The sequence below is a fragment of the Elgaria multicarinata genome, chromosome 3 (genome assembly GCF_023053635.1).
Source record: "Elgaria multicarinata webbii isolate HBS135686 ecotype San Diego chromosome 3, rElgMul1.1.pri, whole genome shotgun sequence".
Classification (NCBI taxonomy): Eukaryota; Metazoa; Chordata; class Lepidosauria; order Squamata; family Anguidae; genus Elgaria; species Elgaria multicarinata.
In genome coordinates this window covers 163725938-163739742 of record NC_086173.1, presented here as the reverse complement: position 1 = coordinate 163739742, position 13805 = coordinate 163725938, and the positions used below count along the sequence as shown (strand labels likewise).

The 13805-nt window shown below is 41.5% G+C and overlaps 3 protein-coding genes across 8 annotated transcripts in view; all 3 read left to right on the top strand.

Annotated features, from left to right (window-relative positions):
* LOC134396384 (zinc finger protein OZF-like) overlaps positions 1–12648 on the top strand; it is a 253426-nt gene extending 240778 nt beyond the window's left edge. For all 3 annotated transcript variants that reach the window (XM_063122865.1, XM_063122867.1, XM_063122866.1), the window contains one exon: positions 10830–12648. In XM_063122865.1, the coding sequence (XP_062978935.1) occupies positions 10836–12548 (1713 nt within the window). In that variant the 5' untranslated portion in view covers positions 10830–10835 and the 3' untranslated portion in view covers positions 12549–12648. The remainder of the gene's footprint in view (positions 1–10829) is intronic.
* Positions 1–13805, top strand: part of LOC134396310 (oocyte zinc finger protein XlCOF6-like) — a 211820-nt gene that overhangs the window by 139966 nt on the left and 58049 nt on the right. The window lies entirely within an intron of this gene.
* LOC134396302 (zinc finger protein 665-like) overlaps positions 1–13805 on the top strand; it is a 48265-nt gene that overhangs the window by 13791 nt on the left and 20669 nt on the right. The gene's annotated exons all lie outside the window — the stretch shown is intronic.

Sequence of the window (13805 nt, the reverse complement as noted above, 5' to 3'; positions counted from 1 at the left end):
GATTCCGGCTGGACATCAGGAAAAACTTCCTAACTGTTAGAGCAGTGCAACGGTGGAATCAGTTACCTAGGGAGGTTGTGGGCTCTCCCACACTAGAGGCATTCAGGAGGCAGCTGGACAAGCATCTGTCAGAGATGCTTTAGGGTGGATTCCTGCATTGAGCAGGGGGTTGGACTCGATGGCCTTGTAGGCCCCTTCCAACTCTGCTATTCTATGATTCTATGATAAAACTCTTCCCACTAAGTTATGCATTTGTCTACCTGCTACAAATCCACATTGGTCTTCCCCTATATATTCAGCTATGAATTTATTTAACCGTTGTGCTAAAATAGATGAAAAAAAAATTGCATCTTGATTTATTAATGAAATAGGTCTGTATGAATCAGGGACAGTCAAGTCCTTATCTGGTTTTGGAATTAAAATTATCAATGAATGTTCCCATGATTCTGGTGTCCTCTCTCCTTCCAATATGGCATTATACAGTTTCAATAATTTCGGTACTAAAAACGTTTTAAACACTTTATAATATTCTGGTCCTAAACCGTCTACCCCAGATGATTTACCCATTTTCAAATTCTCAATTACCTCTTCAATTTCCCTCTGCGTTATTACCTTCTCCATTAATTCTTTATGTTCTATTTTTATTCCCTTCTTTATATACTTTTCTACATAAGCTTCCAACTTCTTTTTTTGAGTATCCTTTCCCTTATATAGTTATTGATAGAATTCTTGAAAAAAATTTATTTTACCCTTCATTATGTGACAATAATTTCCTTGCTTATCTTTCAATATTCCTATCCCATTCCTTGCTTTTTCCTTTTGTGTGAGTCTGGCTAGCAATCTAGAATTTTTATTGCTATTTTCAAAGTACTCCCTTTTCATATAAATCAGATTTTTCTGAATTTCCTCTATATTTATGTTCTGTAATTCTTTTTTCTTCGCTTGTTTTTCTATTAATTTATGTTTATTTTTAAATTGCCAATAATCTTTCTCCAAGTTCTTAATCTCTTCCTCCAACTTTTCCTGCGCTGCAAGCTGCTGCCTCCTTAAATTACACATTTCTCTAATACAAATCCCTCTTGTTACCGCCTTCATGGTATCCCAAACAACTGCCCTTACTGTTCCTCCCTTTTCATTAATTTCCCAAGTCTCTGACAGTTCCCTCTGCATTTTTCTACCACTTTGTTATACCTCAATATTTTTGTATTCATTTTCCACCTATACGCTTCTTTATAATTCTTCCTAACTGTAAACTCTAAGCTTAGCAATGCGTGATCTGTTACCTTTATTAACCCCATTTCCATTTTACAGACCTTATTTGCAAACTCTTTTGAAACAAAAATATAGTCTATCCTAGAATATGTATGATGAACTGGAGAGTAGTATGAAAACCCAGGATTCGCCCCACTAAGTAAACGCCAACAATCCACAAAGTCTTTTTCTTTTACCAATTTGTTCAATATAGTAATATTATTCCTCTTTTCAGCACTAGTGGGGTTTGACCTGTCCAATCTATTATCCATAGCCATATTAAAATCCCCAGCTAAAATAACATACCCCTCCTTAAAGTTTTCTATTTCTTTAAATAATTCTATATAAAATTCTCTATGTCTCTCATTAGGGGCATAAACATTAATGTATACGCTTTGCCTTCAATTTGACCCCTTATCATAAGATATCTACCATTATCCTCCTTTTCTATAGTATCTAATATAAATACAGTTCTTTTTGAAATCAATATAGCCACTCCATTATTATTATTTTTTGAAGTCTCCAGTGACTTTTCATAATAAACTGGCCATTTTATGCGTATTTCATTTACCCCATCGATTCCCTGGTGTGTTTCTTGCAGAAGGATAATATCAGATCCTTCTCTATTTAACATTTGTTCAATTCTCCTCCTTTTCACGACTGCCCCCAGACCTTTTACATTAAGTGTTATTTTTATTTTCTTATCCATATTCAGCCTTTTGATAATCCTTCTGATCCCATGTGCTCTGCAACTCAAATTCACCTACATAAAAACACAAAAACCATGAAAACCCCTTCAAATCCCTCCCTCCCACCCAACCATACCTCCCCTCCTCTCCCTCCCCCCCAAATCCCCGTAAGTCTATCACTCCGGCCGTTGTCTACCCTTAGGGGAGGGGGGAGAGGCAGTCCTCAGCCTGTCCGGTAAGCCCTCTATGTTTTTTTTTAAAAATAAAAAATATATACTATTATCTCATTATCAATTTATCAAGATTGTCACCTCCCAGATGCTCCAGCTTCACTTCCGTTCCCACCTGCTTTTTTTAAACTTGCGCCATCATGCAAACCCAAACTCTTAAGCAACTCCTTGCCCTGATCCAGAGAGGTTACTCTGTATTGCTTCCTGTAGGTATATTATAAGTGTCCGCTATTTGGCCTCTGAATTTGCAGACAGCAAACTGTCTTGGAATGCAGGGGCCAGAGGGCAACTGACTCTTAATCTTGTTTAGTCTGTTTAGGAAAACAGGCTTATGAATTGACCTCTAACCAGCCATAAAACATGTCCTGATAAACTCCAGGTCAAGCACTTTATTATCAACTGTGCAGACTAACTCAGCAAACAGAGGGGATTAAAGATGTGAATTCATGGTACAAGCAAGGTGATCAAAGGAGTTTCGGCTGAGAGGGAGGGGGAAGAAGGAGGAGAGATCTTCCTACTTAAACTCTGTGTATGCTCAATAAACGGCACTCAAGTGGCTCTGGTCGCTTCGAGTCACTTCAACTATCAACCCTCAGATGTGTCTGTGAGTATTACTACAGAGTGGCGCAGCCGAACAGGGACCACCACGACTAGCAGCTGGCCAAACATACCTACCGTCGCCTAGCATAAGCCCCAGCGGTGCACCCTCGTCTCCAAGAGACCCCTCGTCTACCCAGAAGACCTCTTCAAGCGGTAAGTATGGGCTGCAAACTTTCGAACTTCCAGCAGAAGCACGTGGTAGAATTGACCCACATAGTCAATAAGACAGGGGGGCAAGCCACATTGTCCTCATTTCAGAAGCTGGTTGGTAAGATTGGGAAAGTCTGTCCCTGGTATTTAGAATGTGGTTCTCTCCTGTTATCAGATTGGGAAAAAATAGGAACTGTTTTGCATCAAGAACCTCCCGCCTCTGATAAAATCTTGCTTTCTTGGTTTCAGTGTTGGGTAGCGCTCAACAAATTTCATCAAATAAACTCAGCCACTTTGCCTACTGGCGGGCTAAGTGTTAATCTACCACCCCAAGACAAAGCAGTTGAAATTTGTAAGCCAACCCCCCCTGTGGTTTCTGCTTTTGCATTAGCTCCCGCTCCTGAAGAAAACCCACCTCAAGACATTTTGACTACTAGCGGTTTGAGCGTTAATCCGCCACCGTACTATAATGCAATTAAATTTTTTAAGCCAAAATCTTCCCTAGACCTAACTTTAACATCAGTACCAACTCCTGACCCACAGCCAACCCAAATTGTTTCACCACAGCAAGTTTTAGAAGCCCAACTAACTTGCAGCCAAAGAGCAATGGCAGAGAGGTCAGAAATGCTTTCTTTGTGCCCCTTATACGATACTGGCCAAGTAAATTCACAAAATGCCTATATTAAAGATTATAAACCCTTACCATGCCCTGTCCTTAGCACACCTCAAGCACAGCGTTTTGCCAGCAGTAGCAGCCCTGCCCTTAAAGGCAGACGCCTCTTCTGGGCAGGCAAGCAGGCAAAGCAAGCTCCCTTCCCTGCGTCCAGCAACTGCCTCCTTTCTCCTTTCCTTCCTCCCTGCGCAGCAAGCGCACAAACCCCGTCGCCATCCTGCCAACTCTGCCTCCACCTCCTCCTCAGCACAGCGCCGTCACGGAGCTGCCACCAGCCATAAGCAACAGAAGCACCAAGTCGGTGCTAGAGAGCGAGTGAGGTGGGGTAAGAGTGCAGCAAGTTGCCCAGACTACTGGCCTAAGCTCAGAAGTGCTTCAAGAGTGCTTCTGCCACATCGCTTCTCCAGGCGAAGCTGGGTCAAGAGTGCGCGCGGCAGCCAGAAATGCAAACCAAAGCCCTGTGCCGTCACACAGAAGGCAGCCGCTTGAGAAAACAGCCCAGAGAAGCGCGCCTCCTCCCCGTGTGACGAGCTGGCCGGATTCAGAGGAGCTTACCTTAAGTTCCACACGTGCCCTGAAGCTGCAAAGGCAAGACTGTTTGAGTTTAAACTTCTCGTGTGTGTCCTCCACCATAGCCACCAGCATAGTTTCCATCCCTGCCACCACAAGTGACAGTGCAAAGATAGATCCTACCTTGCAAGAAGAAATAGAAATTAAATCTCCCAGAGAAGTGCAAAGAGTTTCCTTCCAACTTTCTGATCCTTTGCCTTCTAGATGTTTAAGCCTAGTGCTTCCCTGCTTAAGCAGTGAAAAGAAGAGAATGTTTATTGTTCCAAGAATAATTGATTCTGATTGTGCCAGCACCATTATGGTGCAGCCTCGGGCATATTTGCCAGGAATCCTTCCCCTTCACACCAGACCCCCTCAATTGTTAAGATTACGTGATCCAAGCCCGACACCTTAAGGCAGAGTTGCCCCAGCCCAACGTCTTTTTTCAGACGTATTCATGCCATTATAGACCCAGGCATGAACTCTGAGCCAGCCAATATGATTAAAACCTGCAAGAATATTGACACAGCCTCTCATTATGCAAGATCTTAGCTGCAGTTCTTGCAAAAAGAGCTTGTTCTCATCCGCCAATCCCTCTTACCTGGTTTTCAACAACGCCAGAGCACTCTCTAAAGAGAGACTCATTGCTCTACATGAATTAATTCAAAATAACCGCCCAACCTGAATTCAATCTTCGCAAAGATTTCCAAGTCTAGTGATTGATTTAAAAGACAGTTTTTCCACCATTCCTCTGGCGAAAGCTGATTAAAGTTGCTTTCGCACTTCTGTCTTAAAATCATGAAAAACCTACCCTGCCCCCAGGGTATGCTAAATAGCCACTGTCTGTCAGTCTTTTGTTTTCCAAACACAAGCTTATGCAGATTTCAGAGCAGAGAGAAAGAAGCGTGAGCTTCAAAGCCTTAGCATAAAGAGATTTCAGAGAACAGCAGAGTTAGAAGGGGCCCATAAGGCCATCGAGTCCAACCCCCTGCTCAATGCAGGAATCCACCCTAAAACAGATACTTGCCCAGCTACCCCTTGAGTGCCTCTAGTTTAAGAGAAGTCACTACCTAACTAATTTGTTTTCCTCTCACTAAAATGCAGATTAAATGCCTTCTGCAAATGTCTGTAGCATTACAAATATCAGTAGATGAGTTTAAGAGATTTTTTTTCTTTTCACGTTCCCCAACGCTTTGTTTTTCTGTGTATTGACTCATCCTTTCCCCTAACTGCTGTTCCCATGTTCCACTCCTTCATGCCCCCACCTTGTATACAAATGAGAGAAGAGCTAACAATGACTAACTTTAATCCTATCACTCAAGAGTGAGAAGCTAAGTTAGCACTGCAAAGAGCTGTTAATATATCTGCTTTCAAAACTGAATCTTATGTTTTACTTCCAAAATGTGTACTTTATTATTGCTAATTTACCTAGAGCTTATGTTACCCCAAAAAAGTTGCTACAAATCTAATGGCTTCTTTTAACATGACAATAAGTCTCACAAGACCCTTTCTTTGTCGCTCACATGCAGAGCCATTAAAGCCCCTGATTGAAAGTTTCATTCAGCTTTAACTAGCCCTTAGCAGCCTAGCCAAAGAGCATGTGCAGAATGAAAACTTAGCCTCTAAATTTTTAAAAAAGAAAATGCACAAATCCATGTACATAATTCTTGTTTTGTTATTGCGCTTCATCCAAGAGATGAAGAAGAATCCACACCTCTCTTGTAGTTTATTTCCAATATACAAGTTTTTAGAGTTTTCCCAGCCTGGCCTAGAGATGCAAGAAGTCCTCTCAGAAAATAATAAAAAAAAGATGAAACCAACCCAGATGAACTGCAGTACAGAGTCCAGATGACATCAGCTGCAGCAGTTTTTCAGCACTCAAGACTACCAGAGCCAGAAACAGCTGCGCCAATTATTCCACATTGGCTATTTGCTTCAGCCAGTGAGAAGACCTACCATAGACTGTAAGCACGTTCCAGATAACTTAGTTACCGTTGAACCCAGCAAAAAGACTTGCTTTACTCTAAAAATTTCTATCCTATCAAGAACTGATGCCTCCGCCAAATAAAAAAGAACTTTGAATGAAATAGTTTTACTCCTGTATAAAAATAAAACTTTATGTAAAATTGTTTTACTTATGTAAGAAAGACTTGCCTTGCAAAACCAGGCAGCCACGAACTACTTCTTCAACAAACACCTAAGCTGCAACAATATAGAAAGCATGTGTTGCTTTAACCTGCTGGACAATTTCCACAAAAATACAACCCAGCCTGAACTTTACAAATAGTCATGCTTTCCTTTCTGTTGACTAAATTCTCTCTTGAAGTAAAGTACTATATATATTGTATTGTATTAATCTTTCTTAAAAAATTATATGCCTTATATTCTATTACTCTTTTCTGAAATATAATATGTATTATATTGCATTGATCACTATATTAATAGTTGCCTATTATTTTATGCAATATATCCCAAATGTCTTATTCGATGTATTCCTAAATCTTGCCCAAATATGTAGCCAATGTTAAGCAAAGAAATGCTATCTTTGAAACTCCTTCACCAAAATCTAGTGCAAATGTATAGCCGCTGCTAGCAGAAAAACACCCCTCTGAGACCTTATTGTCCTGAGACAACCATGTCCCAAGAGTTCATCAGGACAACACCAATTCGGCATAAATTAATAAAGAAAGGGGAGATGTAGGTATATTATAAGTGTCCGCTATTTGGCCTCTGAATTTGCGGACAGCAAACTGTCTTGGAATGCAGGGGCCAGAGGGCAACTGACTCTTAATCTTGTTTAGTCTGTTTAGGAAAACAGGCTTATGAATTGACCTCTAACCAGCCATAAAACATGTCCTGATAAACTCCAGGTCAAGCACTTTATTATCAACTGTGCAGACTAACTCAGCAAACAGAGGGGATTAAAGATGTGAATTCATGGTACAAGCAAGGTGATCAAAGGAGTTTCGGCTGAGAGGGAGGGGGAAGAAGGAGGAGAGATCTTCCTACTTAAACTCTGTGTATGCTCAATAAACGGCACTCAAGTGGCTCTGGTCGCTTCGAGTCACTTCAACTATCAACCCTCAGATGTGTCTGAGTATTACTACAGCTTCCCACCATGTGTAAACCTTAAAAAAACAGGGTAGCCCCAGGCATACTTTATTACATTCTTTCTTAATATTTCAGTTATTGGTTTGACACTGCGTCTCCATTTGAGTGTTTGCTGACAAAGATCATTGTAAATTTGCACTGAATTGCCTTGAAATTGTATCAGAGCCAAAGACCTCAATTTCTTCATAACTTGCTCTTTTTTGTAGTAGCTGCCAAATTTCATCAGGATGTCTTTAGTTGCTCCTCTGTAGTTTGATCCTCCCACTCTATGAATCCTGTCTACCTCACAGTCCTTTATTTCCAGATCAGGCATCATTTCTTTAAACCACCGCAAAATTACTTTTCTCAAGTCCTCTCCTGATACTTCAACAAAGTTCTTAATTCGAAGCGTAGATCGTCGATTCTGATCTTCTAATTGGATCAGCCTTTTCTCTTGATCCTCAAACTGTACATTACAGCTTTTTTCAAAGACATCCTGCCGTTTCTCCAGTGAATTTACTCCTGCTTCTAATAATTTTACGGTCTTATCATTCTGAGCAATCTTGCCAGCTAACACATCCATTCTTTTGTCTGCCTTTTCCGCATGTTCACCCATTTTTTAAAAAAGTGTGGTGTTGTTTGCTAATATCAAGCTCCTGATTTCCTCCATAGTAGCTGGCTCCTTGCCAGCTTTTGTCGCCATCTTGTCTCCGCTCTCACAACTATCTGCGTCTTCTTCTGAGGATCCAGACACTTTCTCAAGGCGACCGAGATTATGATTTGAGGGACGTTTATGGCGTTGCCAGGTAGCTTTTTCCACTTTTTTAAAAAAAATTCTAATGTTCGGCATAGGGCATAAATCAGTTGCTTAATGTTCCGGTTAACAATCAAAACAGTCTCTCATTCCATCCAAATAAACAACTCCTCTCTCTCACTGCTTTCTGATGGTTAAATTTATTACCAATTGCTTGCTCCACACAGATAAGGAGTGATATATCACAGCAATTTAAATCAGCAGTCGCTGGAAGAGGTCCAACAATAACAAATTCTTTACTTTCGCTTTTAACTCTTTGCTCCGACAAAGTGATCTGCTGAGCCCAAAAGCCGCGCTGTTTTCACCACTCCGTATAGAGATTATACTTTCAAAAAAAGCATCATCACCATCTGTTAAAAGTCATAAACATTTTCATTGATGTTCATTAGAGATTCATGCCCATTTAAATGAGATAATTGAATTTTCGGCTACCCAGTCCGGGAGCCTCACAAGAAAGCTTACTAGTACATGGCCGTCAGGCTCCGCCCCTCATGGCTAATATGTCTGTCTGTGTCATCCTGGTTAATACTCCCTGTCCTCCGCTATTTTAACCAGGACCTAGTATGAGATCTACATACTGTTGTTGTTTCAGTTGCCGTCAGTGACCACAGTGTAAAGAACATAGGAAGAGCCTTGCTGGATCAGACCAAGGGTCCATCTAGTCCAGCACTCTGTTCATACAGTGGCTTCAGTAAGTGGGAAATTACCAAGGAGGTCCAAGACAGTCACATCTGATTTCAAAAGAGGAAACATTTCTTAATTAGGGAACTGGTGAAAAGGAAGTTGAAATGGAGAGTCAAGACGGTTAAATCCTTTCAAAATGCTTGGAGGTTACTTAAAATGACAATAATGGAAGCTTGGCTAAAATTTATACCACAGGTTAGGAGAGGTAGCACCAAGTCCAAGAGTTCAATTACTGTTTTTAGAGCTCAATTTAAAACTTTTCTTTTTTTCTCCAGCTTTTAGAACTTGACTTTGTTCTTACTTTCACACTGTTAGTTTTATTGTCCCCTGTTCGTATTTGGTGCATTCTCTTCCCTTTCTTATTGTTTTATTATGATTTCATTAGAATGTAAGCCTATGTGGCAGGGTGTTGCTGTTTAATTCTTTTAATATGTACAGCACCATGTACATTGATGGTGCTATATAAATAATAATAATAATAATAATAATAATAATAATAATAATAATAATGGTTAACAATCGGTGTCAAGGAAGCTATTAGAGAAAAGAGAGCTTCTTTCAGAAAATGGAAGTCTTGCCCAAATGAGGAAAACAAAAGAGAGCTCAAGTTTGCAAAAAAAAGCCCTTCTCCGTGATCCCCTGCCAAAGGAAGTGAGGTAGGCGGCTACCAGGAGCAGGGCCTTCTCTGCTGTGGCACCCCGGCTGTGGAATGAGCTCCCTAAGGAGGTTCGCCTGGCACCTACACTATATTCTTTTAGATGCCAGGTGAAGACCTTTTTATTCTCCTAGTATTTTAAAAGTCTATAACTTAATTTTAATTCTGCTGTTTTAAATTTGTATTTCTGCACTGCTGCTGATTTTATCCTGGTTGTGCTTTTATGTTGTATTTTATATTATGGTTTTATACTGTTGTTTTATACTTTGAATGGTCTTAATTTTTTGTGAACCGCCCAGAGAGCTTCGGCTATTGGGCGGATTAGAAATGCAATAAATAAATAAATAAGAAATGTTACAAAGCCTTTGAAGAGCATATCCCTTGCAAAATCATGGCCAACAATAAAGTATTCTTTAAATATATCAGAAGAGGGAAAGCTAAGGAGGCAGCTGGAGTATTGAATGACAATGGAGTTAAAGGAACTAAAGAGGAGAACGCCACTGTAGAGAAGTTGAGAAGTTCTTATCGGTCTTCAATGCAGAAGATGCAGGACAGATACCTGTGTCTGAACTGACCTTTTTATGCAGGGAGTCTGAGGAACTGAGGCATACAGTGGTGACAAAAGATGAAGTTCTCAATCTTATTGACAAATTGAAAGTTCATCAATCACCAGGCCCAGAGGGTATCCAACCTAGAGTTCTTAAAGAACTGAAATAGGAAATTGTTTCATAGAATCATAGAATAGCAGAGTTGGAAGGGGCCTACAAGGTCATCGAGTCCAACCCCATGCTCAATGCAGGAATTCACCCCAAAGCATCCCTGACAGATGTTTTATCTTCTGAGAAAAATATGAAACATGTGCCTGAGATTAGCCTCTGTACCAGGACACTGGAAGAAGAAACATGAAACACCAGTTGTAGTAAAATGGATCCAGAGGTATCCGGAAAAATTCTGGCTGGTTAGCTTAATGTGACTTCTGGATAAACTGGTTGAAAACATTATTAAAGATAAAATTAGAAAGCATTCTGCTAAAAAAGGAATAAATATGGCTTCTGCAAAGGTGACTCCTATCTCACTAAGAAAGGCCTGTCCCAGGTTGGTGTCACAAATCCACTGTTTAGAACCTGTAACTTTAATAGTTTTTGATGTTCACTAGGAAATAGCTTGATTAGGTTTTGGGAACTGATGTGTTCCGTTTTAAGAGGTGGGAATCATAGAATAGCAGAGTTGGAAGGAGCCTACAAGACCATAGAGTCCAACCCCCTGCTCAATGCAGGAATCCACCCTGAAGCTTCCCTGACAGAGGGTTGTCCAGCTGCCTCTTGAAGGCCTCTGGTGTGGGAGAGCCCACAACCTCCCTAGATAGGTCCACATCAAGTGGATTCCCTGACTTGGAAATGCCTCTCGGCTTTGCACTCATGTTCTGTTTTTCTATTTCTTTCAGTCTGGGATGTGTGGGAGAAAACAAATGGAACAAGCACATCAAGTCTCTGAGGAAAGTGATAAGGGGCCAGACATGGAAGAGGATGTTGGGGATCAAAATGGGATGAATCAGCTGGAAGAAAACCAAAGAAATCAAGAGAGAAGTAAATACCTGGATGGTGACCTCCATGCAACTACGGTACAAGAAAAAATTCCGAAAGAAGAGGGAGAGACAAAACGGCCTGTGAATGGGAAAATATTCAGTTGTGAATCAACCCTTGATGACCACACAGCAAAGAAAGGATATAAATGCCTTGAGTGTGGAAAGAGTTTCAGGGACAATTCTGGTCTTCTCAGCCATCAAAGAACACACACAGGGAAGAAACCATTTGAATGTCTGGAGTGTGGGAAAGCATATAATTCGAAGTGGGGATTTACTGTTCATCAGAGGTTTCATTCAGGGGAGAAACCATTTCAATGCTTGGAGTGTGGAAAAAGATTCATCCAGAAGGGTAACCTTCAAATGCATCAAAGAACTCACACAGGGGAAAAACCATTTCAATGTCTGGAGTGTGGAATGAGTTTCATTCATCAGGGAAAACTTACTGTTCATCAGAGAATTCACAGAGGAGAAGAGCCCCGATATAAATGCCTCGAGTGTGGAAAGAGTTTCAAGAGCAAAGCCGAACTTATCGCCCATCAAAGAACACACACAGGGGAGAAACCATTTGAATGTCTGGAGTGTGGAAAAGCATTTAAGAGGAGGTGGGGACTTACTCTTCATCAGATGATCCACTCAGGGGAGAAACCATTTCAATGCTTGGAGTGTGGATGGAGATTCCGCAACAGTAATGCCCTTATAGAGCATCAAAGAATTCACACAGGGGAGAAACCATTTCAATGCTTGCAGTGTGGACGGAGATTCCTCAACAGTAATGCCCTTATAGCGCATCAAAGAACTCACACAGGGGAAACACCATTTAAGTGTCCAGAGTGTGGAAAATATTTCAGTCGGGGCTATTGCCTTAAGCTCCATCAAAGAACGCATACAGATGAAAAACCACATCAATGCGTAGAGTGTGGAAAGAGATTTATCGAGAAGGATGAGCTTACTTCCCATAAGAGAATTCACACAGGAGCAAAACCTTTTGAATGTTCGCAGTGTGGAAAGAAGTTCAATCGTAAGGCAACCCTTACTAGTCATCAGAGAATTCACACAGAAGAGAACCCATTTAAATGCCTGGATTGTGGAAAGAGTTTCAGGGACAATTCTAGCCTTCTTGCCCATCAAAGAATGCACACAGGGGAGAAACCATTTAAGTGTCTGGAGTGTGGAAAAGCATTTCCTTGGAGGGGGTCACTTACTGCCCATCAAAGAATCCATTCAGGGGAGAAGCCATTTCAATGCTTGGAGTGTGGAAAGAGATTCAGCGGGAAGGGTACCCTTAAGGTACATCAAAGAACTCACACAGGGGAAACACCATTTCAATGTCTGGTGTGTGGAAAGAGTTTCAATCAAAAGGGAAAACTTACTATTCATCAGAGAATTCATACAGGAGAAGGAAACCGATTTAAATGCCTGGATTGTGGAAAGAGTTTCAGGGACAGTTCTGGCCTTCTTGCCCATCAAAGAACGCACACAGGGGAGAAACCATTTAAATGCCTGGAGTGTGGAAAGGGCTTCCAGCGGAAGCGTGATCTTGCTTTACATCAAAAAATCCACACGGGAGAAATCGTTTAAATTCCTGGAGTGTGGAAAGAGCTTCAGGTGGAGTTCTGTCCTTCTCGCCCATCAAAGAACTCACACGGGGGAGAAACCATTTCACTGTCTGGAATGTGGGAAAGCAGTACAGGAGGGGTCCAATCCCCCAGAACAGGCCTCTCCTAGAGTACACCTAAAGCAAGATGAAGGATCCTCTGGGAGCAATGCCTCATCTGTGGTCCCCCGCAATCCAGTCAACCCTGTCCTGAGCCCAGTCATGATTCCAGACTCTCCTTCCACCACCCAGGATTCAGCAGAGCAGCAATGGCAGTGTATCCGGTGGGATACTCAGAGCCATGGTGGCAGAGCTCTCCTGACTCCCAGAATACCATTTTGTCCAGAGTACGCTCATGAGGAAGACCCTTCTCAGGAAAAAGGGTCTATTTATCTGGAGGAAGACCCAGGTGTGACTACCGATGAGGCAGCGTTAGCTACAACTGCTGAATCAGGGCCATCCAGAACATATGCTCTCAGTCTTCCCCAGACCTTTCCTTCATTTACAGCTCCCATAGAGCAATCGAAGTCCAGGTATGGGCCTGAGTCAGGGGAAGCTATTTAACGGTCTGGAATATTACACTCCTCTTATTTCAGACAAATCATTTAATTGCTGTCTAGGCGAGGGAGAATCCGAAGAAATGCTCCTAATATGGTGGTCTCTGTTCTCATAAAATAGGCCTTAACAGACACCCGAGGATTCATGTTTCTTTTCGTAAAGCCCAAGAACGGTTCCGATTGTAGTGTGAGCTTTTATAATGCATCAAGTGATGCATGTGTGTGTTTCTCACACACATGCACAAGCAGAGGGACTGTGGGACGTGTTTTAGTGAATAGAAATAATCCTTTTTAATGAAATTGTTGTGGAAGAGAAATCATTTAAAGGCGTAGAATATAATCAGAAAGGTTTTGGGGAGCTTGGCGTAAATGAATATACATAGAAAACACTTGTGTATGGAAAGAACGTGGAATATTCCACTTGGTTCTCCAACTGCATCCTCTCCATTGACAGAAGTCTTGAGGGGGGAGTCCATTTTCATAGATGTTTATGTCCCTCTAGAGCCCTCTGCTAGCCTCCAAAATCTCATCCAGAGGTTTGGATGAACGCTTTGCACGGTGTGGGGAGTAGCCCAGGGGGCTGTAGATGAATTGGGAAATTTGGGGGACATCGCATACCCTATTTCCACAGTCATGTGCTGACAGCACTGCATAAGTGTAGGGGGCTAGACTCTGGCCAAACTC